Here is a 26,279-nt window from a genome sequence, read left to right as displayed (position 1 = left end):
TTTTACATTTGTATTTTTTTTTCCAGCCAAATCGTTGTGATAAAGTCTGGTGGGTGGGTAATTTCAAACGAGTAGAAAGAGGCAGGCTGTGAAACTGAAAGAATGCCAGTCTGGGCGTCAGGAAATATGGATTGTAGTTTTGCCCTCTCTAATAGGGTAGCCACTGGCCATGGGCACTATTTACATTTAAATTATTGAAGATAAAATAAAAATTTTATCCAGTTTCTCAGTCACACTGCCCATATCTGACATGTTCAATAGCCACATGTGGCTGTCAACTGCCATAATGGACAGTGCAGATTGTAGAACATTTCCATCACTGCAGAATGCTTTGTACAGCTCTAATCTAGTCTGTTGTGTGATACTCATTCTTTGACCTCCAGCAAATTCCTTAACTCAGGGTTTCTTAACCTCAGCACTACTGATATTTTTGGACAGATAATTCTTGGTTGTGGTGCGCTGTCCTGTGCATTATAGGGTTTTTAGCAGCATCCCTGATCTTTACCCACTAGACACCAGTAGTTTTCTGTCACTTGTACAACCAGAAATGTCTCCAGACACTGCCTAATGTCCCCTGGGGAACGGACAGTCACCCCGGTTGAGAACCACTGCCTTAACTGCTTTGGGTTTTAGTTTCCTCCTCAGCTAAAGGGTTTGGATTTTACTAAAAGGACCCTCCCCTTCAGCTCTGACATCCAGTATGTCCAGAACCACCTAGCTGCTTCTCTCATCAAGCACCACTTTCTTTTTCTTTTTTTTTTTTTTTTTGACTGCACCTTGTGGCTTGCTGGATCTTAGTCCCCTGACCAGTGTCCTATTTGATATGTTCCTCAGAGTATGTGTTTCACAACTTGCTCAGGGACAGAGGGACTTATTTGTGCTTCACCTGGGAGCTTTCTAGTGTCTCTGTTTATAAAGACACTGATCCTATTGGATCAGGGCCACACCTATATGACCTCACTTAACCTTAATTACTTCCCTTATAGGCCCTATCTCCAAATACTGCCACTAGGGTTGTATGAACTGGGGGGTGGGGGGGGACGATTCAGTCCATAACGTTGATCATTTTAAAAAGTGATCACGTGTAAAACACTGTCTGCCTTATTTGGGGGGAGGAGGATTTGGCCCTTGTACATCCCTCATCTCATTTATTTTGCGCAGCTGCCCTATGAGCTAGGTAGTGTTACCCCATTTCACAGATGAGGAAACAGAGGCTCCTTGAGGGTAAGGAATCATCCCAAGGTTTTGCAGCTAGAACCTGGATCTAAAAACTCAGGTTCTTCTGTCTCAAAAGGCTTCCCCATTACAATGAATGGTTTTCCCTTCCAAAAGGGAGAAAAATACTTAATAAAATGTCATACTTGAACACCCCCATGGTAGTTTTAACTGCCACTTCCTGTTTTCTGGAAACCATCTGTCTGCTCGAGTGGCAGAACCAGTACTGCATGGGGTGCTGGAGTGAGGGGTTAAAATTCCTAATAAGAGGAGGGTGTTTTATCTTGATGACAGGCCTCTCAGACACTAAAAATGCAGAGATGGATGCTTGGCTCGACTGAAGGACCCCAGACTCTAGACTCTCAAGACCGGGCTGTGTTAGGTGACCAGGATCTGATGGCTAAATGTGTGAGCCTGTTGTGCACAGTCCTAGAGAGCCTTTACCCCACAGTCTGGCTCCAACACACCCACACAGCTTTCTCAAGGATAAGGCCCTGAGGCTAAGATTTTAGAATGGCTGTGGCAGGTTTTGCGGGCCCTGGAGTCAGGGGTTATAGTCCCTGATGAGTCCCGAGGACAGGAATGGTGAGACCCCAGGCCCTGCTCTCCGGGAGAGTCTAGCGTGGGGGAGAAACGCCAGGAGGCGTTCTGATAAGTGTGGTGGGTGCTCCCTCGCTGCGGTGACAGGGCCCTCACTGCAGGCTGGGAGAGATGATGCCCTTCGTGGTGACCAGGGATGGGCTCACTGGCAAGTCTCTGGTGTTCCTGAACTTTGAGTTCCTAAAGCCAGCAAATGGAGGTGTCCAGGCCCCGTGCCCTGAGAACACCGAAGCCCAAGGAGGGGCTCCAGGATCAGAGCTCCTGAGGGATGAGTCCCTGCCTGCTGGGGAAGGCAGGGTGGGGCGGGTGGCGTGGGGAGCCAGGATCCCTGGGGCTCTGTGATCAGATCAGGGTTGAACTGCTGAGTTTGACCTGGCCTTTTGGAGCCTGCCACCTCTGTAGGGAGACACTTTTTATTACCAAGTGACTTCAGGCAGATTTTGGAGTGTGGGTCAGTATTCCACCCAGCAGATTGCTTCACCCAGGGGTCACAGACTGGCAGCCAGGGGCCGTGTCCTGCTGGCAGACCTGTTTGTTTGGTTTGGCCTGGATTGCAGGATATTTTAAATCAAGAAATTTCACAGTGAAGTTCAGGTTTCTGGCTTCTATTAAAGAATGGGAAGATATGGCTCTGTGCGGCCCACATTCCCATGTAGCAGTAGGGGACCCAGGGGCCCACCCTCTTCCCCCAGCCAGGACATGGGCTCCCCAATTTGCTTCCTGTGTTGGGTAGGTCACTACAGCCTGTCTTACCTCCCTTGGCCTTCTCACTTGTGTCTCCTTCTTGGCTCCTGTAAGCATTTGAGTTTGTGACCTTGGGTTTAACCTCTCTGTGCCTCAGTTAACTCGTCTTAAGAAAAAATTGCACTTTGAAAACATTATGCTAAGTGAAAGAAGCCAGTCACAAAAGGCCATGTATTGTATCATTTCATTTCTGTGGATTCATAGGCAACTCCACAGAGACAGTGTAGATCAGTGGTTGCCTAGGGCTTGGGGGAGGGGGATTGGGAGGAAATGGGGAGTGACTACTAATGAGTACAGGTTTTCTTCTGGAGATGATTAAAAAAAGTCTAAAATTGATTGTGGTGACACTTGCACAGCTTTGTGAATATACTAAAACTCACTGAATTAATTGTACATGTTTAAAGAGTGAATTTATGGCATGTGAATAATATCTCAATTTTAAAAAATAAGAGTGCCTGTAGGTTGTGTTACAGTTGACGGAAGCACTTATTCAGTGGTCTATTGTCACCTGAGATCCAAACATGCCTCCTGCTGTCTCCTTTACAGTTTTTCCACTGATTATACCCAGTGGATGCTCAGTATATTTTGCTACTTAACTAACTCTTGGGCCTTTCTCAGAGGCAGATGTTCCGCTTTTCCTGTTTAGTTATTGGAGAGTAGTGAGCAAGTGGAAACCAGGTTACTTAAATACTCAGCAAAGCAGATGGAGGAGATGTTTGCCTGCCAGCTTTTGTTTGGGAAATCACTGCCTGGATATGTTGCCCGATTACAGCATGTCACATAGAGAACTGGGATGGTTCATTGGACTTGTCAAGAAAAAAATGGCAGCCCGAAGTCCAGGCTGGAATTTTTACAGCCTAGGAATAAACACAACTCTGGATTATCTTTCTGTCCTTCTTGGAGCCAGGAGCAAAGCAGGTTCTCAGTCAACAGTTAATGAATGAATATGATCTTGTTAGGTGTGTATAACATCACGGTTTGATTCTGATTTTGCACTAATACTGTTACATGAGCATATGCAGTACAAAACAAATTATGTGCATTATTTTATTTAATTCTCTAAAAATAGTACAAAGCCACAGCCAAGACTGGCTCCTCTGAAGACATAGGAATGTGCGTGCAATGGCAGAAACCTCTGCCACCTCCTGGCCGGGCCATTTGGACATCAACACATGAAATGAGATAGGGCTAAACGAAATAATGTGTGTAAAGTGCCTGGCACCCAGTAGGCATCCAACAGGTGGGAGCTTTGATGTTTGAAGAGAGGATAATGTAACATGGTAGATTTCAGACCTGGTGTCAGAAAAATCTCGGTTTGATTTCTGCACCTCCCATCCATAAGTTGTGTGACCTTGTATGTTTCGTAACATCTCTGAGCCTCATTTCCCCCCCATCTGTAAAATGGGTATTATAGTACCTAGCTCTGTGGCTTATTTTAAGGTTTAAATGAGATAACACATGTAAAGCATCCACCACATTACCTAGCATGTAGTAAGGCAAAAATGCATGGAGAAAGCTGCACTTCAGTTGGGGCCTGAGTTCTGCACAAGGGAAGTACCCTCTGTAATTGGGTGTGTGCACTTTGCAGCTGATGTGCTTTAAGAAGATGGGCGGGAGGAACTGGTGTACAGTTGAGGGGGCCTGGGCTTTGTAGGTGCCAAGGTTCAGATCCTCTGTGACCTCAAGAAAGGGACTTGGTTTCCCTGAGGCTCTATTTCAAATCTAAATGATGAGATGATAATAACTACAGAAGGAGGTTGCTGTGAGGAATAACCAACCCCTGGAATACTTAGAGTGTGTTCCTAAGAAGTGGTCAGCTCCCCAGTCCTCATGCAGCCTGTGGTTGTCCCCGAGCTGCGTTACAGAGGCCGAGGGGCCTAGTGCGGGGCTGTGGTTTTGTTGCTGAGACGAGGCCCCAGGTTCTCCTTGGGTGAAAGACACATCCTGGCCTGTCTGTGGCTCCTTCTCAATCAGGGACAAGGTAGGCGGTGTGGCACTTTGTGAAGTTGAGAGCAGGGTAGAGAGCTTGGAGTTGGCCAGCATTGGGCCTTGTGCCTCCTGGGGAATGGGTGTTGCTGCCATCCTGCGACACCTCTGACTAGTTCAGAATGGAGGCTCTGAGCAATCTCTAGAGGATACTTCGTCAGCCAGAGTTTTTAGAGAAATGAAGCAGAAGCCGATCTCTTCTCTGGGACATAGAACAGCGATGCGTGTGACCCTAATGTCAGCAAAGGTCACTGGGACTTGTGATCTGGGCCAAATATTAACTTCAGAACTAGTTGAGATCCCCCAGCTGTGGCTCACAACGTGGAGATGAAAGAGGAGACGGGGTGTTCTTTTGAAGAGACACTAGCCTGGAACTGGGGACGCCCGGATTTCAAACTTCACTTCCTCTGCTTCCCTTTGTAGTTGCTTTTTCTCTCTGCCTGTGCCCTGTGGAGAGACCAGGTCCTGCTGACGGGGGCTATTTGGGGCACCCCCAAGGGGTTGGTTCACCCCTAGGCAAACGCATGTCAAGTCACATCCTGGCATCGGCATCTGTCCCCAGCCACGGCCCTGGGGACCTGGTCCTTCTCAGTGTGCATTTTGAGATCCTGGTAGTGGTGCCCTTTGTCCCTCCTAACTTGAATAGTAAACTAGGGGTTAGGCCCGTCCAAGTACAGTTCTGATTTACCCAACAGGTTAGGTGTAGATGAGCAGGGCACCCCTTGTCACCAGTACGGCAGCGTGGGGCTTTGCCCGTGTTTCCCTACAGCTTGCCCTGCGGCCCCGCCTGCCCGCACAGATGGGTCCCTGGGCAGATGCTTACTGATTCCCCACTTACTGTGTGGGGAGCTCTAGACGCGGGCAGAGGGCTGGCGCTCAAGAGGCAGAGAATCGTGGCACCAGTCTGTCCTCAGGGACTCTGGCCTGGAGCTGTGGAGCTAGAAACATGAAACACGTGAGAAGGAACCCGTGACATTCCATGGTGCAGTGCTGGGCACAGACTGCGGGGTGGCCGAGTCCTTCAGCGTTCAGAGGAGTGGTGGTCCTTCCTGGGATGGTCGGGAAAAGCAGGGGGTTGGATGTGAACTGGACTTAAGGCTGGCTAGGATGTGGACGGGAGCTTCCCCATGGAGTGGAATGGACAGGAAGTGTCCGAGGAGTAGCATAGCAGGGCCCAGTAAGAAGCCCTTACTGGAGAGGAAAGTTGTGCTGGGCAGCTGAGCAGTGAGACTGCAGAGGTCAGCCGGCCCTGTCTTGATCACCCTAACTGTCAGGTAGAGAGCGTGGGCTCGGGTCGTGGGACAGGTCTTCCTGCTGTGGCCCCAGGGGTGACCCACAGGGCCAGGCACAGTGCTCTGAGAACTGGTGGTTTTGGTGAGAACATGTTCTCAGGGTTTCCCTCCACAGGGAACCACTGTTTGTCATTGTCTCGCTCTCCTGGACACTGATAATATTCTTCCTCCAAGAGCAGATAGAGACTTGGGGTTCCAGGCCCTCGGGAACTGAATGGACCATTGTATTTGTAGTGGCCTGGGGTGCCCTGAGTTGCGTCCTGGTAAGATTCGGGGTGGGGGGACCTTGCAGCTGGTGTAGAGCGAACGGGAATGTCAGGGGGTGCTGAACACAGATATTCCCCTTGCCCATCTCCTCCCCCTTCAGGAGACCCTGTTACACTTGACCGCTGTCACCCGTCGTTAGTGCCCCATTCCTCACGCTCTCCCACCATTTGGTCTCTGTCAGCCTTTGCAGTCTTCAGAGTTCCCTAAACGCTGTTCGAATCCCTACCACCCACCGCTGCAGATCACTCGTACCTTCCGTGGCTGCTCACGGCCACCAGAAGCAAAGGCCACTTCCTTTGCCAAGCACGTGAGTGGGCGCAGCCTCTCTGGCCCTGTCACCCACGTCTCCTCCACCTGTGTCCTTTGTGCTGCCAATCCAAGTGCCTCTCTCCTTCCTTGAGCCTTTGTTCATGCTCTTCCCTCTGTCCGGGCTTCCTCACCCCGAATGAACACCTACTGATCTTTCAGAACCCCTTTCAAAAGCTGACCCTCATGAAGCCACACCTCAGTCCCTCCCCACGAAAGCTGCCGCTTGTGCTCTTTCTCGCCTGCCCCCTCCTCACCTTGCACTGTCCTCACCAGATTTTTTTTCTCTGTTTTGCATGAAAGTCCTTGAGGCCTGTTTCCCCTCCACAGGATTCTGGCAGAGAGCCCCTCAGAGGCAGGGAATGCATCCCCTTTGCTGTCTCTCAAGTGGGAAGGAGGGCCCTTTCCGGTGGCTCAGGGACCGTTTGTGACCTGAAACAAGGAGACAGGCGAGGAGGTGGTTCCAGGACGGGCTGCCCTGCTGGCAGGGCTGGGTCTTTGCTGCCCTGCCGGAGCCTCATGAATGTCGTTACTCCCACTCTCAGGGCTGCTCTAACACCGAAGGAGCAGAAACACACACGGCCTGGCTTCCCCCGGGGCATCATAGTCAGTGTCCCCGGGCAGCCTGTCTGGGCAGGAGGGGAGGCACAGCTGCTTGCAGCAGCTTTGGTGATCCCCACATCCTGGACTCCTCAAGAACAAGGGGACACAAGATCTAGGTGGGTCTCTGTGGAATTTAGGAAACAGGCGTGGAAAACTCAGGCTAGAAAAAAGTCATTCTAGGTTTTTCAGACTGTATCACCAATGCTGTAGGGAGTGTGAAATGTCAAATCCAGTCTCTTAGGATGATAAAAGAAAAAAGTTTGCTGCTGCATTGGCTGGGAATCGAACCCAGGCCTCCCGCGTGGCAGGCGAGAATTCTACCACTGAACCACCAGTGCTCCAGCTGTGAACAGCTGTGTGAGCACCTCCCTTTAACCCCAGTCGTCTTGTCTGTACGCTGATTCACAGAATGGAAGGCCACATCAGCACAGCTGCAACGGCAGAGGCTTAGGCTCCAGAGCAGGAGAGAAGGCTGGAGGAGGCTGTGTGTGTGCGCGCACAAGCGCGCATGTGTGTATGTGTGTGCGTTACGTGTGTGCGTGAGAAGTTGATTTGCCTTCAGACGTCAGGACAGGAAGTAGAGCTCAAGTCGTTCCTTCTCAGTAGCAAAAAGCCCACTGAGACTCTGGGGACTTCCTCCTCTCTGAAGTGTGGGTCCTCCCATTCCACATTCACGTGGTGTGTTGAGCTGTTTTACAGCTCACAGGCTTCAGCACAGCTTCCTGCTGGAGACTGGCCAAGGCTGAGGGGGTGCAGCAGGAGTCCCCTTACCGGGGGAAGGGTCCCGCAGCCAGTGGTGCCTCTGTGGAGAAGCCAGCTGCTGTTCGTGCTCACGAAGCAGGGAAGTGCGCTCGGAGATTCGCAGCACCCTTGGCTGCTGCAGGCTGGGCGTGACTGAGGAGCTGGATCCTGCAGCAGGATCTCTGGGGGAGCTTGCCAGGAAGAGGCCAAAAAGCAGCACTGCATTGGCCGGGAATCGAACCCGGGCCTCCCGCGTGGCAGGCGAGAATTCTACCACTGAACCACCAGTGCTCTGGCTGTTCTCTGGCACACCTGCAGGGCTTTTCTCAAGAGGCCGTGTCTGTCATGACAGTCAGAGAGCTCTGACACATCACTGGGCGTCGTCTGGCTGGTTTGTTCTGTCTGAGAATACCGTGGGTTTCTGTAGAGCCGTCCGTGCTGTGCCTTATTACGCTGCTTAGGGAGGGGGCGCTCATGGAACTGGCTTCCTCCCGAGGCCCTTGGTTCATCCACAGCCCTCAGCCCCCTGGGGTGGGCTTGGTGGAATCACACCCTATAAAGATCAAAGCAAGAGGGCCCTCACAGACCACCTGCATAGCCCCTTCCTGGAATCCCTGTTTCCGCTCCCACATCCGCCAGCTCAGGAGTCAGGCCTGTTTGATTCACCTGTGGCCACAGTCCCAGGCACAGAATAGATGCCCCCTACGACTTGCGGGATTGAATCTTTATCAAGCCCTGTAATCCCCATTGAACAGCCTTTTTACAGGAGTGGTCACAGCCTCACAGGACAGCACATTTAGTTAAACAACACTAATTACTAACAGGTTCCTGACACTGATCTGGAACCGCACAAACTAATTAATACCTTTTGGACTTGACTGTCCTTAAAATTCTTTGAGCCAGCTTGAGACCCCCATTTATGCCATAGGCGAGCAGTGTACCTGCTGTGATGGGCACAGAGCAATTAGGCAATGAGTCCAGGCAGCTACTTTGAAAAGTCTGTGATCTCTAGGTGTCCCTCGTCACGCCTTCAGCTGCTGCATGGGTCGTAGTCCCTCCCACCTGATGATGGGACAGTCTCCCCCTTCCCACCCATCTCATGACTTCTTAAAACACCCTTTGACCATCTCTTCAAAACCCGTAAACAGCTTCCCTGTTACCCACGATGTGAGATCCCTTCTCCTGAATCTGAGCTGCTTGGGCCAGCTCATCCCAGCTGATTTCCTGCTGTTCTCTGGACCCCAGGCAAATTTGGCTATTTTTCTCTCCTTGCCTTTGCCCACACATCTCCTCCTGCCCGGAACACCTGTTTCCTTCTCTCAGGGTCTCTGCCTCCTCCGAGGTCCAGCTCAGTTCCCACTCCTGGGAAGATGTCCCTGACCCCCAGGCCGCAGCTCCCAGTGGTTATCTGGGCCCCTCATGCCACCATTGGCCCTCATGAGGCTTCTCACTGCAGAGATGCTGTGAGCCTCCGAAGGGCAGAGTGTCTTCACGTCCACTGGGCTCTGAAAGGAGACCCTGGTGCCTGACGGAGCTGGGCCTCCCTGTGCTCACCTCCATTCGGGCAGGGCCTGCCTTGGGAGCATCCCCCCAGGGTGACCACAGGCGCTGCCTCCCTCAGACCCCCTCTCCCTGCTAACATCACCCCCCAGGTGGGCACCGTGCAGGCGTCTCTACCCTTCCTGCCCTGTCCCCTCTCCCTGCTGCTTCCCACTGCTTCGGCCGTATTTCAGGCCCCCCTTCCTGACCCTGATAGCTGCGGTATTCTCCCTTGGAGATATTTCAGTCTCCCTCTGTCAAACCATGCCACCCCCACCCGAGGCAGCCTCTCTGGTCAAAACATAGACATAAATGTGTCACCCCATTGCTGGAAACCTTTCACCGGCTCGTCTTTTCCTTTGTGTGTGTGTGTGTGTGTGTGTGTGTGTGTGTGTGTGTTACGCGAGCCTCTCACTGTTGTGGCCTCTCCCGTTGCGGAGCACAGGCTCCAGATGCGCAGGCCCAGCGGCCATGGCTCACGGGCCCAGCCACTCTGTGGCATGTGGGATCTTCCCGGACCGGGGCACGAACCCGTGTCGCCTGCATCGGCAGGCGGACTCTCAACCACTGCGCCACCAGGGAAGCCCTTGTCTTTTCCTTTAACTGTCCCCAGCCACCCCTTCCACACACCGGACTCCTCACCCTTCCCTAAATACACCATGTCTTTTCGGGGCCCCCGCCTTTAGTCAGGCTCTTCCCTGTGCCTGAGGTTCCCTGCCTTCCTTTCTTTACCTGGAAAAGGCCTACTGTAATGGCTCTAAGATCTGACTCAGATGGCACCTCCCCGTCAGCCCAGGGAGACTTAACCTGCGGCGTTCTTGCTTCTGTGGTGTTGCTTGTGTCATGTTGCTACACATCCTTGTTTGTTTGTGGATCCCCAGAAACAATGACACAGACACAGAGAACCACTTGGGTGCATGAACTGCTTGCAACACTGAGCAAGTATTGAATGAAGACGGTGGATCACTACAGTTTTGGGGCCCCAGCAGGACATTCACTTGCATTCTCTCAGATTCCCAGAAGTGACACTGTTCCCCACTGTTCTTCATTCCGTCATAGACAAAGGGAAGTGGAGACCCAGAAAAGGGAAAGGACCATGACCCAGCCAACGCCTCCCAGTCAGCAGCAGAACTGGGAAAGCCCTGCCCCGAGATGCCTGACTCCCAATTCCTCTTTCTAAACAGGTCATCTCCCTCCCTCACCCCAGCCCCGGCCCCAGAGCCGGCAGTAGCAGGAGCAGCCTGATCCCGCTGGTCCTGCAGCCCCTCTCTGCTCCCTCTCCAGGCTGGTCCGGGAGTTCGTGGCCCAGAACAACACCGTGCAGATCAAGCATGTGATCCAGACGCTGTCTCAGGAGTTTGCCCTGTCCCAGCACCCGCACAGCCGGAAAGGGGGCCTCATTGGCCTGGCCGCCTGCTCGATCGCGCTGGGCAAGGTGAGCCCTTCTCCTGGAGGGACGTACACACTAGCCAAGGCCTTGACCCTGACCCCCGAGCCCCAGCAGGGTGTTGCAGACTTGTGATTTCTTTATTGCCATTCTCTCCACATCTCAGACCTCAAGGCTGGCTCTGCGGCCTTGCACCCAGGGTCCTGGGCGTGATCCTTATCCCAGGAAGCTGACTTGCAAAGGGTCTTTCAGCCCAGCCCTCACTCGAGGGCCTGAGCGTCTCCAAGGGAGCTGAGGGCTGGGTCCCCGAGGTCTGACCCATTCTGAGCTGCTTCTGCTCCTACTCCATCGCAGGACTCGGGGCTCTACCTGAAGGAGTTGATTGAGCCGGTGCTGACCTGCTTCAATGATGCTGACAGCAGGCTGCGCTACTACGCGTGTGAGGCCCTCTACAACATCGTCAAGGTGGCCCGAGGCGCTGTGCTGCCCCACTTCAACGTGCTCTTTGACGGGCTGAGCAAGGTGACCACTCCTCACTCGACTGGGCTGAGCTCACCCAACACACCTGACTTGACCTTTCGGGACCTTGAGTGCTGGCCTCCCTTTTCCCAGATGCAAGGGGAGCAGATAAGCACATACTGCCAGGGGTGCTTGTTGTCTGTTCAATCTAATGATATATTTTTAGATGGGCTTGTAAATATTTATGTTTGTTTTTCCCCCACACCTCTATTAATTTATCTTTAGTGCATTTTACAAAAGCATCAGTCCACCACAAATTGGAGGGGAAAAAAACAGTCATTTGAGAGCACTGACCTCCCTTATAGAAGGTGAAGGTGGTGATTTCATAGTACAGACTGTATTTCCCCTGCAAGGAGAGCGTAGCCCATAAGCTCTAGAAAAAGCTCTGCTTAGAAGGGCTTTGGGTTCCCTGATAGCTTATCGGCACCTCTCTCATCGTCATGGAGTTCTCCTCCCTGAAGTCGTTTCTAGAGGATTAGCCTCACAGCTGATCCGTCCCCTCCTCCAGGAGTGGAGAGAGGACCCAGCATTGTAAGATTGGAAAGCCCTGAGGAAGGCCAACGGGAAGCAACCACCTGACTGGTGGCAGCAGGTCCCAGCGGTCCCTGAGCAGAACGGGGGTCTGCCACATCTCGGCAGCATTGCCAAGTTCTGCTTTACCCCCTTGCCTCCCCTGCCTGTCTTGCATCTGTGCACTGAGAGAGGTGCCTATGTGATGTTCAGGCTGCCCCAAGGCCTTTGCTGTTGGACTTCAGTGGATTCCTTGTCTTATATATTGACAGTGACCCTCTCTCCACCTCTGTCTCTCTCATAGTTGGCTGCTGACCCAGACCCCAATGTGAAGAGCGGCTCTGAGCTCCTAGACCGCCTCTTAAAGGTACTTGTACTTGGTCCCCACTCTTATTTTTAGCAGCTGTTTCCTCCATCTGTCTGTACAGCTTATAAATTCTATCATTGGGATGCTCTTCGTAATTAAAAAAATTTTTTTTCATTTACATGCAGTTAATGGAATAGTGTACAGCTCTATGATGAGAGTATAGAGTTACGTCAACAGCAGGATCAAAATACAGAACCATTCTGTCCCCCTAATGTCCCCTCATGCTGACCCCACCCTGCCCCCAGTGACAGGGGCAGTTTATGCTCAGCTCACCAGGGCATTCGAGCCAGACCACAGAGATGCAGGGTTTTGCCTTTTGATTAGTTCTCTCGACCTTGATTCCTGCTTTCAGTGCATCCTTTCTGCTGGTCCTTCGGCCTGTGTGAGGAGGGATGCTCCGGGGCCCTCTCCTGCCTGACTCAGGCTCCGTCATCTTCCTCTGTGTCCGCCTGACCCCTGGAGCCAGCCCGGGCCGGGGATTCAGCCAGGTCAGGCAGCCCCCGCCCCCAGCAGGCAGCTCTCATGCCTTTGACCCACAGGACATCGTGACGGAGAGCAACAAGTTCGACCTGGTGGGCTTCATCCCCTTGTTGCGGGAGAGGATTTATTCCAACAACCAGTATGCCCGGCAGTTCATCATCTCCTGGGTAAGGTCCGGCCCCGCGACACTCCTTCTCCAGCTGTAAGGAGCCTCTAGTTGAGTGAGGTCTGCTCTCTGGCTCACCTGGGCACTTCCTGTGGCTGCAGGGATGCCTCACTGTTATCCCTCTAGGAGCCAATGACACCAGATAATCCGAAAACACATGTATTCAGCTTTGCCCCCAAAGCCCATCACGTTTGCCTCTGAAGAGGATGTGGTTCCTTCCTTGTCTCCGGAAACACCCAGATTTACCTTTGAAGCCAGCTGTGCTCCTCCAGCTGTCACACCTCTTCTAGCCTTGCCCACCTTTCCCATGGGTTCCCTCCCGCACCCCCCGCCCCGCCCCCGGGCATCTGAACTGCCCTGGGGTTAAATTGCCGTTTCCCTGCCCATTGAACAGAAACAACAGCTACTAGCACCCGCTCCCCCGTGGGACACCCGCAGTGCCGTGAAAAGGTGCCTCAGCAGGGCCCCTTCTTGCTGGGCAGTCCGGAGGATGGGCGAGGAGATGCAGGTTCTCTGGCTGGTGACTTTCCCTGATGGTTTCCTCCCCTGGGGCAGATCCTGGTTCTGGAGTCCGTGCCAGACATTAACCTGCTGGATTATTTGCCGGAGATCCTGGATGGACTCTTCCAGATCCTGGGCGACAACGGCAAAGAGATTCGGAAAATGTGAGTGGAGGAGGAGAGGGGCAGGCGGCTGCAGGGGCCCCTCGGCATGTACGCGTACCCCACAGCCAACAGACAGGCGGCGGCAGGAGAGCACGAAATTCACCGTCCTCTTCCTGGCTCGTGTGCTTCCTGCTTTGAGGAGCTAGGAGATCATCCACCCCCAGCCTCGGAAAAATGTCCATCTGACAAGTGTGTCCCACAGAGCACAGCAGAAATGGCACCACTGGTGGAGGCTCCTCTGGCTCTGGCTGCATGAGCTGTCTCCTTTCTCCTTTGCTCATTGGTAGGTGTGAGGTGGTCCTTGGAGAATTCTTGAAGGAAATTAAAAAGAACCCCTCCAGTGTTAAGTTTGCTGAGATGGCCAACATCCTGGTGATCCACTGCCAGACCACGGGTGAGCGTGCAAAGGCCCCAAGGCCACCACCACCTCCTCTGAAGCACCTTTCTGTCTCCCCATCTCAGAGAGAGTCCTCGTGGGAGTGTGAATCAGTGTGACAGTGGGTCCTGGAGTGGTGGGTCCTTGTGGGAGAGATTCTGATTCTGTCAACATGGAGGCCCTTTCACTTGGTCTGACCCTAGAGGGGAGTCAGATCTGGAGGCCTTCTTGCTGGCAAGCTTGCCATTAGCACTGTGATTGAAATGCTTGGAGATTGGGGTCGTGTATCTCTTTGCTTCTACTGAGTATCAAGCCACCACAAAATGCAGTTACTTCACATAGCAGTCCCTTGGTATTGTCCTGAGTCTTCGGGTCAGCTGGGTGGCCCTGCTCCCCTGGGCCAGGCTCGACTGGGCTCAGTCATGTGCCTACAGTCAACTGGAGGGTCGGCTGAGGTGTTACTCATGGTCAGTGGTGTCACTCATGTCTGGCTGTTGCCAGCTGTCACGCGTGGCAACAGGAACAGTCGTTCCAGGTGTCTCATCATCCAGTGGGTTAGCCCAGGTGCATTCACGTGGCATCAGTGGATTCCGAGAGGCATGATAGACGTGAGCAAGGCCTCTAAGGCCTAGGCTTGAACCAGGCACACCATCATTTCTACCACCTTCTCTTGGACAAAATAGCAGGGCTGGCCCAGATACCGGGACGGGGGAAGTAAACTCCAGCTCTTGATGAGAGAAGCCACAGAGCCCCATTACAGGGGAGTGGACACAGGGGGGATAGAGAATTGTGGCTACTCTTACAATCAGCCACAGGGTTGTAATTCCATGTCAACCTGGTACCTGTATATTCCTTTGGAAGGAAAAAGCAAGGGCGAGAGTATTCGTGAGGCTCGAAGCTGTGCCAGCCCTCAGGTGCCCTCCAGTTCTCCAGTCCCATTTGTGGACATGGTCAATGGGAGGGGCGCTCTGGCTGCTCATGCGGACCCCCTGGAACCCACCAATTCTCCTTCCAGACGACCTGATCCAGCTGACAGCCATGTGCTGGATGCGGGAGTTCATCCAGCTGGCCGGCCGGGTGATGCTGCCCTACTCCTCTGGGATCCTGACCGCTGTCTTGCCCTGCCTGGCCTACGATGACCGCAAGAAGAGTATCCTTCACTCTGGAGAGAGGAAACAAGCCGCCCCAAAGGGGGCCATAAAGTTGCAGGACCCTGGAGTGGGGGATGGGGGCTCCCTTAGGATCCATCATACCTCCACATTTCCCCAGGCATCAAAGCAGCAAGAGGTGGAGCTGAACATGGACAGGGAGAGCCAGGGCAGCACTAGGGATGTGGCGCTAATGCTGCCATCCCCAAACCTCACCTGGTTACTTACAGATCTGGAGAGGCTCTCGCAGGTCCCAAGGTGCCAAGTCTTTGAGCTCACACTGCCCCGCATTGGGTGGAAGAAATCCTGTTGATGAGAGGTCCACCAGGAAGGGCCCCTGTGAGGAGACATAGGAGCATCTTGCGGGGACCCCAGCATGGCAGGGAGAACAGGGACTCAGTTCAGCCTACCTGTCTGCCCACTAACATACCCCTGGATCAGGCTGCTCCTTACATCAGTGGACTCAGGCATCAAGGAGGTGGCCAACGTGTGCAACCAGAGCCTGATGAAGCTGGTCACCCCCGAGGACGACGAGCCTGACGAGCCCAAGCCAGTGGTTCAGAAGCAGGCAGGACCCAACCCTGATGACTCGTTGGCAAAGCAGGAGGGAACAGCCAGTGGTAAGTGCTCTCTGCCTCCTGCCCTCACCTGCCAGGGAGGGCCGTGGGGACCCAGAGGTTGTACAACCTGACCTGGGGCCTCACTCAGCCAACCAGGGCTGCTTTCCATATCTTAACTCCTGATTCCAATAACAGCCCAGTGAGGTGGGAACTGCTGTTACCTTCATTCTACAGATGGGCGCAGGGAAGATAAGTACCACCGCCAGGATCTGGCGGTCTGGCAGCTTTGAACCCTGGCAGTCTGCCTCCAGAACCCATAGCTCTTCACCCTTTCTGCCTCAAAGAGCATTAATGCTTTCTTTACTCTTTTTCTGGCTTCAGCTATAGTCGATGTAGAAAGGTTTGGAGCATGGCAGGAGTACAGTCTGCAGGGTTCACTTGAGTCTTGGCGGTAGACATCCAGTGACTCGGAAGCTGGCTGCCTTTCCTGTGCCAGTCATTCTCAGGGTGGGAGGGTTAAGGAAGCTCCAGCTGTGGTTTATTTGGTCCTTGGGAATTCTGCTCTCCTTCAAACTCCTTTAACATTAACGTCTTGTTTATCCTTAACATGAAGAAAACCACTTTTATGCCGATTGGAGTCTGGAGTTTGACTCTAAATGTTTTCTAGAACTCTAGACTTTTCTAATCTCTTGGGCCTCTGTTGTCACTGAGATGTCACCAATCAGCTCTGGAGTGATGTTCTCCTTTCCAGAGTCAGCCAAAGAGTAAATTGATGCAGAAACTACTCCGATCTTTAAGGCTAACAGACTGCGGCCTGGAACCTGCCCCCCAGAAGCCAAAAGAATTTCTGAAGCCTTTTCCCCTGTTGCCTTTCATCGGAGCAGAATGTCAGGCATGTGTGCCCCATGGGCCTCCTCCCATGGATTTGGCCGGCAGAATGGAGCAGCATTCCATGCTGGACCATCTGAGGTATCAGGTTACAGCCGTGCCAGTGCCACTGTGCGCCAGAGCAGCAAAACAGCTGTGGGCAGAGCAGCATTCAGCTGGAGCATTGGTGGTTCAGTGGTAGAATTCTCGCCTGCCACGCGGGAGGCCCGGGTTCGATTCCCGGCCAATGCAGCTCGTTTAACCTTTTATTTAGACAGTTTTCCTAAACATTCCTAAAAACAGCTCCCGGCTCAGGAGAATCTTATCCTAAATCAGGATACATTCAGGCAGCTTGCTTTCAGGTTTTACTGCCTCATAAACAGCACTTCAGCAGATGCAGAGCTCACTTTATAGTAGTTGCCAGAGATGGCCGCAGCTAACTCTGGGGCTCCACATCCACTCCAGACGCGCTCAGCTTGTAACTAACCACCACTTTACGAAGGTACCAGCAATCCAAGAGAGTCAGGATTTAGTTACTCAATCCACGCGTTCATCCAGCCCTCCTGCTTACTCTCACTCTGACTCTGTGCCACTCTTCCAGCCTGGCAAAGGCAGGAACCTCCTGTCTGGTTTCCCTCCTCTAGTGCCCCTGTCCCCGACTCAGCCTGCGTTGTGTGTCCCACAGCACACCGCGTTCTCCACTGCACACCTCCGGGCAAGCCCCACAGTGAGGCCCGTCAGCCAGGCCCTCTGCACGTGAGCACACGCACACACACGCTTGCACATGCACGTGCTTCTCCCTCTCCCCTCACCACGAGGCTTCAGGCAGGGCAGGCCCTTGTTCGTGTCACACTGCTCCCAGCCCCCTCCACTTGCTCTGGCTCCCCCTTTGCCCTGCTGCTTGGGGGGTCCACAGTGCAGTATCCTTTCTCCGATTCTGAGTTCCTAGGCGTTTGATGCATCCTCCCAGTTCCCCTCCATGACGTTCCCTGATTATCTCAGGTGTCACAAACTGGAGTCCACAGTCAGAACTGCCCGCCTGTGCATCCTGGCCCCGCTGACTTCATATCTGTTGCCCTTGGACAAGCCACTTGGCCTTTCTATGCCTCAGATTCCTTATTCATTGAATAGGGCAACACCGAACCTATGTGTGGTTGTGAGTTTCGGAGATTTTTGCATGTAAAGCTCTTAGCACACGGCATAGGCCACACACTCCCAATAACAGGTGCTTTAGTGTCAAGTTGTTTTAATGTCTGTTTATAATGAGACCCACTACTTAGCAAGGTTGTCAGGGGCAGGGCTTTTGCTCCTGTGTCTTTTATCATCAGCTTTGCCCAGGTGGTAATGGGCCCCTGATGGGTCCCAAGTGAGGGATCGGAGAGGGTCAGGGGTGGAACTTCATGTGGTGAGGAGCAGATCTATAAACACGGTTTCCAATGGAAGACTGGTGACCTCCGTGGGTGAGCATGAAATGGAATCCACCCATTTGCAAAGCTTTGATGGGACTGCGTGTATCAGCACCCTCTTTGGACACTGCACATGTAAGTGAATCAGACCCAGGACCTGCCTGCAAGGAGTTCAGGGACAGATCCTCAGATGAGTGATCGTGTGACAGCGGATGTGGTCACAGAGGACTGGGGGCAGCAGGCCGGGCTTCGTGGAGGTTATTTGAACTGGATCTTTTCTTTCTCCTTCGCTTCCACTCTCCCCTAACCCCACCCTCATTTTTAACTCTGGTTATAAGAGAAATACACATTCCCTGGAGAGATTTTGGAAAAAACAGACGTTCCTACTGAAAGGTGGAGAGTAAATACATTAAATACGTTGTCTGGTAGATACATTTGGCAGTGTGTATCATAACATTTAAGAATTTATCCTTAGGAAATAAATATAAATGTGGGTCAGGTTTTTCATCTTAACAAGTGTTAGGCTCCTTTACTGTCCTAACAAGCCTCTGGTGCAGGCAGTGGCGTTAGCACATTATACAGGTGAGGAAATGGGGGCAAAGGCAAGTGACCTGACAAAGGTCACACAGTGAATGAGTTGGAAAGCCAGGCTCAGACCCAGGCCCAGGGGCTCCTGAGTCTGGGAATTGATACAAAAGGGCAACCAAAGATGCTCAGCTTGCCTGGGTATCCCAGAATTGCAGAGCAAAACAGTGTCTCATTTTTACGCATCAACTTGGCAAACACTTGAAAGATTACTAATATCCCAGTGTGAGGCTTCGGGCGGGTGCGGGGGATGACTGCTCAGGAGAACATTCCTAAAGGGCAGCTTGGCGACAGCTATTAAAGCAGCAGGTGCCTGACCCTCCCCCGCAGCAGCCCCCTCTAATGGATCCTGGAGAAGTGCCCACACCCATGTGGAAGGAAGCACAGGTGAGATCTAAGAGTGAAAATTAGGAAATAATCGAAGTCAATTTGAAGCCGGTTCCTGACATCCTATCATTTCATCTATAAATGCGTGTGTTTCCAAAAGGCAGGAGAGAGGGAGGCCACCAGTGGCAGGGAGCCCCAGCTGCTGCTCCCAGCCGGCCCACCCAGGCTACCCCACATATCCTCCTCACCTTTCCCCAGGCCTGTTCAGGTGGACGGCAGGCAGCTCAGCAGGCCCAGCTGGCGCCCACAGCTACTCCTGCCCGCTCTGGGCTGTGCCCTGTCCCACAGAGGGCCTCTGGGACCAGAGGGGACAGGCGGCAGCTCAGAGCTTTTCTGTTCAGCGTGGAACTCAAGGCCCCCTTTACTGGGGGACTTCGGACATCCATAGTCTACAACTGGAGTGGCGCAGCTTGAAGACACAGTAGGAAGTGAAAAAAGCAAGTTGCAGAAGATAGACTCTGATCCCATTTATGTTTACAAAACAAAAAGTAAGACTGGGAAAAGACGAGAGGGACCTTTGCCTAACCAGTAAATTAGTGAGTTACCTGCCCATAAAGTAAGATTGAAGGTTAAAGAGAGAAGGCGGGGACTTCCCTGGTGGCACAGTGGTTAAGAATCCACCTGCCAACGCAGGGGACACGGGTTCGAGCCCTTGTCCGGGAAGATCCCACATGCCACGGAGCGACTAAGCCCGTGCGCCACAACTACTGAGCCTGCGCTCTAGAGCCCATGAGCCACAACTACTGAGCCCACGTGCCACAACTACTGAAGCCTGCACGCCTAGAGCCTGTGCTCTGCAACAAGAGAAGCCACTGCAATGAGAAGCCCGCGCACCGCAACTAAGAGTAGACCCCGATCGCCACAACTAGAGAAAGCCCGCGTGCAGCAACAAAGACCCAACACAGCCAAATAAATAAATAAATGAGAGAGAAGGGGGCTTTGCCTTGTTGTGTTAGGAATTTTTAGTGTAAAACTATGTGTTACTTGTATAATTTAAAACTTTTAGGAGGCCAGGGCTGGTACCATTTGAAAAACAATATAAATAATGATAGTTTTAATGTGTAACCCACAGAATAAAATAAATATGTATGGGTCAGTGATGATATAAATGAATGAATGGATGGATGGATGAATAGATAGGTAAATGACGGAGAAGGAACAGTTCTTCTATATAGAAGAATTCCAGTTAATAAATGTAGAAGGAAAGAGGAATATAGAAAATCACCATTAGTCAAACTCCATAGTACTAATTGTAGGCAACATCCACTGATGGATGATAAAAACAGTGGGGGAATGTTTGAGGGGAAAAAACTGGATATTTGTCTAATCTTAAGTATCTTCTGCAAGATATTTATTCATTACAAAAAGAAAAACGGTAACTTTACAGGGGAGAAACCTGGTAGGCACTACCGTAAATTGGGTAGTAGGGTTAACGTCACCAGTAAAGAGAAAGATAGACATCATGTACCCCTGATTTGATGTACTGAGAAGGCAGATCACTTCAGAAGCATTTTTCCAAAAATGCATAGCCTTAGCCTAGTCATGAGAAAACATGAGACAGGCCCAAATGGAGAGATGTTCTACAGAGTAACTGACCAAGGGTTTCAAAAGCATGTTCATGAAAGATATGGAAAGACTGAGGAACTATCACAGATTGGAGGGGACCAAGGAGACAGGAGAACTAAATGCAATGCAGGGTTCCGGATTTGATCCTGGAACAAAGGACATGAGTGGTGAAATTGGATTAGGTCTGTAGTTTAGTTAGTAAAACTGTATCAATGCTACTTTCCTGTTTGATAATTGAGCTATGGGTTTGTACAATACTAATATTAGGGGCAGCTAGATGAAGAATATTGAGAATTCTATACTATTTTTGCAACTTTTCTGTAAATCTAAAAGGTTTTTTTTTTTAAATTTATGAAAATGGCCATCACACCCTTGTCTCCTCTAGTCCTCAGCAACCTCTAATCTACTTTCTGTCTATATAGATCTGCCTATTCTAGACATTTCATATAAATGGGATCAAAATATGTGATCCTTTGTGACTGCTTTCTTTCATTTAGCATAATGTTTTCAAGATTCATCCATGTAGCATGATCAGTACTTCCTTTTTATTGCCAAATAATAGTCCATTGTATGGGCTCCAACACATTTTGTTTATCCATTCATTTGATAGACATTTGGATTGTTTCCACTTTATGGCTGTTGTGAATAGTGCTGCTATGAGCATGGTGTACAAGTTTTTGATGTGGACGTAAGTTTTCATGTCTCTAGGAGTGGACTGGCTGGGCCATATGGTAACTAACTGTTTGGAGCCTTTTGAGGAGCTGCCAGACTGTTTTCCAAAGCAGCTGCACCATTTCACATTCCCACCAGCAATGTACAAGGGTTCCAGCTTCTCCACATTCTCACTCTCACTTGCTAATATCTGTCTTTTTTGTTTTAGCCACCTGGTGGGTGTGAAATGGTATCTCATTGGGCTTTTGATTTACATTTCCCTGATGGCTTATGATGTTGAGTGTTCCAGAAGTCACTTTTAACATCCATGGTCCTTGAACCAGCGACAGCTTCTGAGATTTCCCAGATATGTTCAGCCCTGGAGAGCCCCTCCTTGAGAGGTCACTGTGCCTAAACACCTACAAGCATGGGTACTGTCCAAAAGCTTTGGGGAACGAATAGGCATTGGGTCTTCAGGGCTCCAGAGTTAAATCCCTTTCCAAGAGCCAGAAACAAGGTGTGGGGGACTAGAGGGTCTGTGTGTCCTTGTGACAGGGGTCTTGTTCATTTGGAAGACTCCAACAGCCTTTCTCATGATGCCTTGTTCCCCTTTCTTTCTCCAGGAGGGCCCGATGGTTCTTGTGACTCCAGCTTCAGTAGCGGCCTCAGTGTCTTCACTCCAGCCAGGTAAGTGGTTTGTTCTGGCCAGAGCTGTTTGTCGAAAGTGAGCAGCCTCCATCTTCTCTGGGTGCAGGAGACTGCAGCAAAGCCCTGAGGCAGACTTTGCTTGGGGCCGCTACTTGTGGGACACAGGAAGTGCCTGATGAGGGAGTCCGAAGGATATTAATAAAGCCCACCCAACCCGGTTCTGATGGACACATGGCCTCTTGGGAGGGATTAGAAGCTGTTTGAGGTGAGTAAATACAAGTTGTAAGGGTGTAGCTAATGCATGATGACCACAGGGAGACGCTTGCAGATGCCTTTGCCCAGCACCTTTCGCTTGTCCAGGATAACACGAGGCTGATGAGACTGAGCAGGGAAATGCCGTTCAAGGAGAGTCCAGAGCACAGGCAGGGAGGGTGCATAGGCTGGGATGCAAGAGCTGTCCTTTCCCCGGTGCCAGGTCGGCTGTAATGGTGCAGCCTTCCACATGGGGGCAGTGCAGGCTGTAATGGTGCAGCGACGTAATCCTCTTCCTTGCCAGCCCCCGCCATGCTCTGCAGGATGATGACATTCCCCTGGGAGGGAATCATCACCATTCTGTCCCTGTCTGCGTCCCCTGGACTTGCCCCACGTCACTTTTTCCTTGGGAAGGATTGGCTGTGGGGTTGGAATAGATGGAGGTTCTCCTATAAGGGGTTTCTTCCCTCTGAATTCAACATTGAATGTGGACCCTGGGGGAACGGGTCACTCATGAAGAGAAAATATACACTCAACCCCAAGAGACTCTCTTCTCCTCAGACCCTTAGGATCTTTTCTCCTTTTATATCATTTCTTTATTCTTATCTCTAAGGACCTTGTGGGTGTTTTCAAAGTGAGTACTGACTATAAATGTGGACTGTTCCTAAGACCTCTCCCACATTGTTCAAGCAAGCCAATAAACACTGTTCATTTATGTGTTTTTAGCCAGTCATCACACACGTCCAGAGCCTGTGTTCAGCCCTGCAGGTTCCAAGATAAAGATACGGCCCCTGAATGTGGTCCCTGATCTTGAGGTTCTCCACTGGGGAGGCAGAGAAGTAAGGGTAGTGGTGGTTTTGCTGAGGGCTCAGACGGTGTTGGGGGCAAGCGTTGGCGCCCCAGCTGAGGCTCGCTGGAACACTGGCTGACAACCATGAACGCTCCGGGAGGGCTTCCGGGGCCCGGCTGTGCCCAACGCTTTGTGTTGCGTCGTTAGGTTTTGCTGACGTTTAAATCCCGTGGGGTCAGTAGTAGCATTATCTCCACTTTAGGGCTGAGGAGGGACAGGAGGTCGGGGCTGTTGTGTGGAGAATGGATTTAGGAGGGACTCGGGTGGGTGCAGACCGGTCAGGGGGCCACCGCCACATCCCGGTCAGATGGGATAGAGGCTCAGACTAAAGAGGTGGCAGAATGTGGAGGAAGTTGATAGATTTGAGATCTGTTTTGAAGGTAGAATTGACAGGAATTGCCGAGGGATGGGATGGCATGAGAGGAGGAAAATGAGGGAAAGAAGAACTTCTAGATTTGGGGCTTGAGCCAGATCAGGGCATCGTGGTATCATTTCCCAAGCAGGGGCGGAAGGAGGAACGGGTGTGTGAGTGGGCCCATCGAGAGCTGGGTTCCAGGCGGCTCTGAGCATCCCCCAGGAGCGTTTAAGGAAGCAGGTTTGGATATTGGATTCCAGAACTCGGGGGAGAGGTCTGGATGGAGATGCAGGGGGACTGGCCTGTCCTGTAGAGGAATCGCTTTAGTTCTGAGGGCCCTGGGAGTGAGGGGGGCAGACCTGTGGTTTAGAAGCCCCTCTGGCGGCGCCGGGGAGGATCGGTGAGGGAGGGGGCCAAAACTGGCAACAGAAGGGCCTCTTGCAGACTTGTCCCTAATCTAGGCCACAGGGAGGGGATGATCATGCTCCTTGGGGGCTGGGGAGGTCCAGGAGGAGCAGAGACCTCCCTCACGTGGGAGGCGGTGGCCCGTTCCCCTGAAGGAGGCCTTGGTCCCTGCGCTGCAGCCGGGAGCCCCCTGGCTGGGACCAGTGCCTTGATTTATACCCATTGTTCAGCAGCGAACACCAGTCCTGTCTTTGAAGTTAAAAGACCGAATGAGAACAAATTATCTAGTGCTTTGTTTCCCTCCAACGGAGGTTTCCTCGCGGCAGCTGCCGATCTGAGTCACTAGCTATGCCAGAGAGGAGGGCGGCCTTCAGAGTCGTGGAACCTGAGCCCGGCCCCCCACCCACTGGAGACGGCAGCTGAGGACAGGAGGGTGGGGTGCCTACTTCCACCAGTTGGTGCTGCCAGAGGGGGACTGAGCTTGGGCAAGATGGCATCTTCCAGGGACACCGAGAAACATAACCCACCCTGTGGTTTTCCAGATGCGCCGCTCGCCCAGGGCACTGCCCGCGGGTGCCACTTTTACTAAGTTCAGGCCAGCCTAGGGCAGCAGCCCAATTGGGGTCCCCTCCCATGGCAGAGAAGCATCCCCCCCTGGCAGAACACGGTCAGCGAGGTGACACTCAATCTGATGAAAGCTCTGGGCCTTCTCCCTTATTCACAAAACTCTAAATACACTTTCAGGGGTTCAGGGATCTCCTCGAAGCCAATTCTTGCACCCCAGACTTTTTTTTTTAATCTCTAAATCCTCACTTGGCCCTAAACACAGGGAGAGTAACTGACAACCCAAGAGCATAAGCCTCTTCTTCCTCCTCACGTCCCCTCTGTCCCAAGATGCTGGGAAAGCCCCAGGCGGCCCCGGGTGAACAATAGCCACAGGGGAGAGCCATCTGAATGAGCAGGGGCTACGAGGTCATCGTAGTGAGGAAGGGCTCCAGGTACCGGAGGCTGGGTTCCTCCACCCTCCAGGAGTATGAGAAATGCATACAGAGCTGGAAACCGGACTCCCTAGGAGGACGGGAAGAGGGATGGAGGCAGCGTGCTTGCAGCTGAGGGAAGGGTTAAGGAAGAATAGTATACACCTCTTTCTCTCTGTCCCTCCCCTTCCTTCTCTCCCTGTCTAATGCTGCTATGTGCACCAGGCACGTTCTTCATCACCGTGAATCCTCTGAGCCGTGGAATCCCACTGCCTGAGCGCACATCCTGACTTCACCATGCCTGGCGGTGTGGCCCTGGGCAAGCAGCTTAACCTCTCCCTGCCTCCGTTTCCTCATCTGTAAACTGGGTGTGATGATCTGCTCATCCTGTAGTGGTATATGGAGCTTAAAGGAGTTAAAGCATGTAAAGAGCACAGAATGGTGCCTCGCCCACAGAAAGCACTTTACACACTTCAGCTACAATTATTATTACAAGAACCTTGTCATTATCCCCATTTTACAAGTGAGGATACAGGCCCAGAGAGGTTAACTTCTTGCCCAAAGTTGTTCAGCTAGCTAGTGACGAGCTTGGAATTCAGGCTACTAAGTCTGTCTGACCCCCAGGCCCACGCATTTCAGCTTCATTAGTCACAGTTGGAGAGTTGCTGGAGCTTTGCATGTTGGCCTGTGACCTGATACAGGAGCCCCAGACAGGCATTGCCATGGGCACAAGCTTCTACTCTGAAGCCCTGGGCCTCGCTGAGGACCAGTGTCATCGGGGACATTTAGTACGGGTCTTCTGGTATAGCTGGCTGCATAAGGCAAGCAGAAAGATCTAGAAATCAGTGCTTCCCAACTTATAGCACCTGCTGATTGAAAGAATTAGTAAAGATCTTTTATAAAAAACAACTTTGAATTCAGCAACAGTTCCCTTTTAGATTTACCTTTGTTCTAATTTGATTAGAGCCGTAACATATGAGTGCCATCAAGGGTTAGACATTACAGAAATAAAGTGCTGCTTCCCAGAGAGAAGCGCTGGATTTTATCACGATGTATTAGAAGTATCAGAAGTCGTATTCAATAAATCAATATTTTAATAGCCACAGTAGCACCATTCATTTAGAAGTCGTAGTACATATACTTGTAAGACCTTCATTATGAGATGCTTTATGAGAAAATGCTCCGTGAAAATGGAGTTTTGGAGACACTTTGAAATAACTCAAAAGCCCTCAAGAGTGACTAGTCTAGACATTTTGGAACCGGTGCAGAAATGTGTTTTAAACTGTGAGTGAGCTCCGTTCTGTTCTTTCTGGGTAAAGTAAACCAGGGTGGAGGGAGCGCACCTCCGGCTCCAGCCCAGCAGCTCAGGAGCTGAGCACAGGGTGCAGCGTGCCCGCTCTAGGAGGGGCCCAGGTTCCAGAGTCCTGGCTTCCCACTGAGCACGCGCGGAGCCCAGCACACACAGCCCACCCGGCGTAGCAGCTGAGAGCTGTCCCCTCAGAGGCGGGCAGGATCATCTATCCTCCCTTTCCCTGGTGCCCTGGGCCGTGCCTGCTTCCCATGGCCTTCACCTCCAGCCAGCCAAGGGAAGTGGGAGCCAGGGAGAGCGTCTCCAGCTGAGGAAGTGAGTTCTCCATGACTCATGGCCTCGGACAGGCCCCATACTGCCTCATCTGTGCATCAAAGGACTTTGACCATCTGTGCATCTGTGCATGGTCTACATGAACCATGGGACCTCTTTCAGCCATGAAGTTCTTGGTTGTTTGAAGCTGACCCCTGCCTCACCATCAGTCCAAAGGTACCCGTGTCTGGGGAGGGCTGCTGTGGGGAAAGTCGGAGACTGTTAGCACACACAGTGC

At 52.0% G+C, this 26,279-nt stretch overlaps 1 protein-coding gene and 3 non-coding genes across 5 annotated transcripts in view; 2 read left to right on the top strand and 2 right to left on the bottom strand.

Moving 5' to 3' along the window:
* The window catches only part of VAC14 (VAC14 component of PIKFYVE complex), a 97,683-nt gene that overhangs the window by 1,521 nt on the left and 69,883 nt on the right, over window positions 1–26,279 (top strand). The window contains exons 2-10 of one of the 2 annotated variants that reach the window (XM_029208119.1): window positions 10,578–10,728; window positions 11,035–11,202; window positions 12,014–12,076; window positions 12,616–12,723; window positions 13,278–13,387; window positions 13,675–13,781; window positions 14,779–14,913; window positions 15,379–15,531; window positions 21,557–21,620. In XM_029208119.1, coding sequence (XP_029063952.1) covers window positions 10,578–10,728; window positions 11,035–11,202; window positions 12,014–12,076; window positions 12,616–12,723; window positions 13,278–13,387; window positions 13,675–13,781; window positions 14,779–14,913; window positions 15,379–15,531; window positions 21,557–21,620 — 1,059 coding nt within the window. The remainder of the gene's footprint in view (window positions 1–10,577; window positions 10,729–11,034; window positions 11,203–12,013; window positions 12,077–12,615; window positions 12,724–13,277; window positions 13,388–13,674; window positions 13,782–14,778; window positions 14,914–15,378; window positions 15,532–21,556; window positions 21,621–26,279) is intronic. The other variant, XM_029208127.1, reaches the window with a different exon arrangement.
* Window positions 7,281–7,351, bottom strand: TRNAG-GCC. The gene has a single exon. It is a non-coding gene; the product is annotated as a tRNA-Gly (tRNA).
* On the bottom strand, window positions 7,975–8,045 carry TRNAG-GCC. Its single transcript has one exon. It is a non-coding gene; the product is annotated as a tRNA-Gly (tRNA).
* On the top strand, window positions 16,520–16,590 carry TRNAG-GCC. Its single transcript has one exon. It is a non-coding gene; the product is annotated as a tRNA-Gly (tRNA).

This window comes from Monodon monoceros, unplaced genomic scaffold (genome assembly GCF_005190385.1).
Source record: "Monodon monoceros isolate NGI ecotype Baffin Bay Population unplaced genomic scaffold, NGI_Narwhal_1 Super_Scaffold_10, whole genome shotgun sequence".
Lineage (NCBI taxonomy): Eukaryota > Metazoa > Chordata > Mammalia > Artiodactyla > Monodontidae > Monodon > Monodon monoceros.
This window is presented reverse-complemented; position numbering and strand designations above follow the sequence as displayed.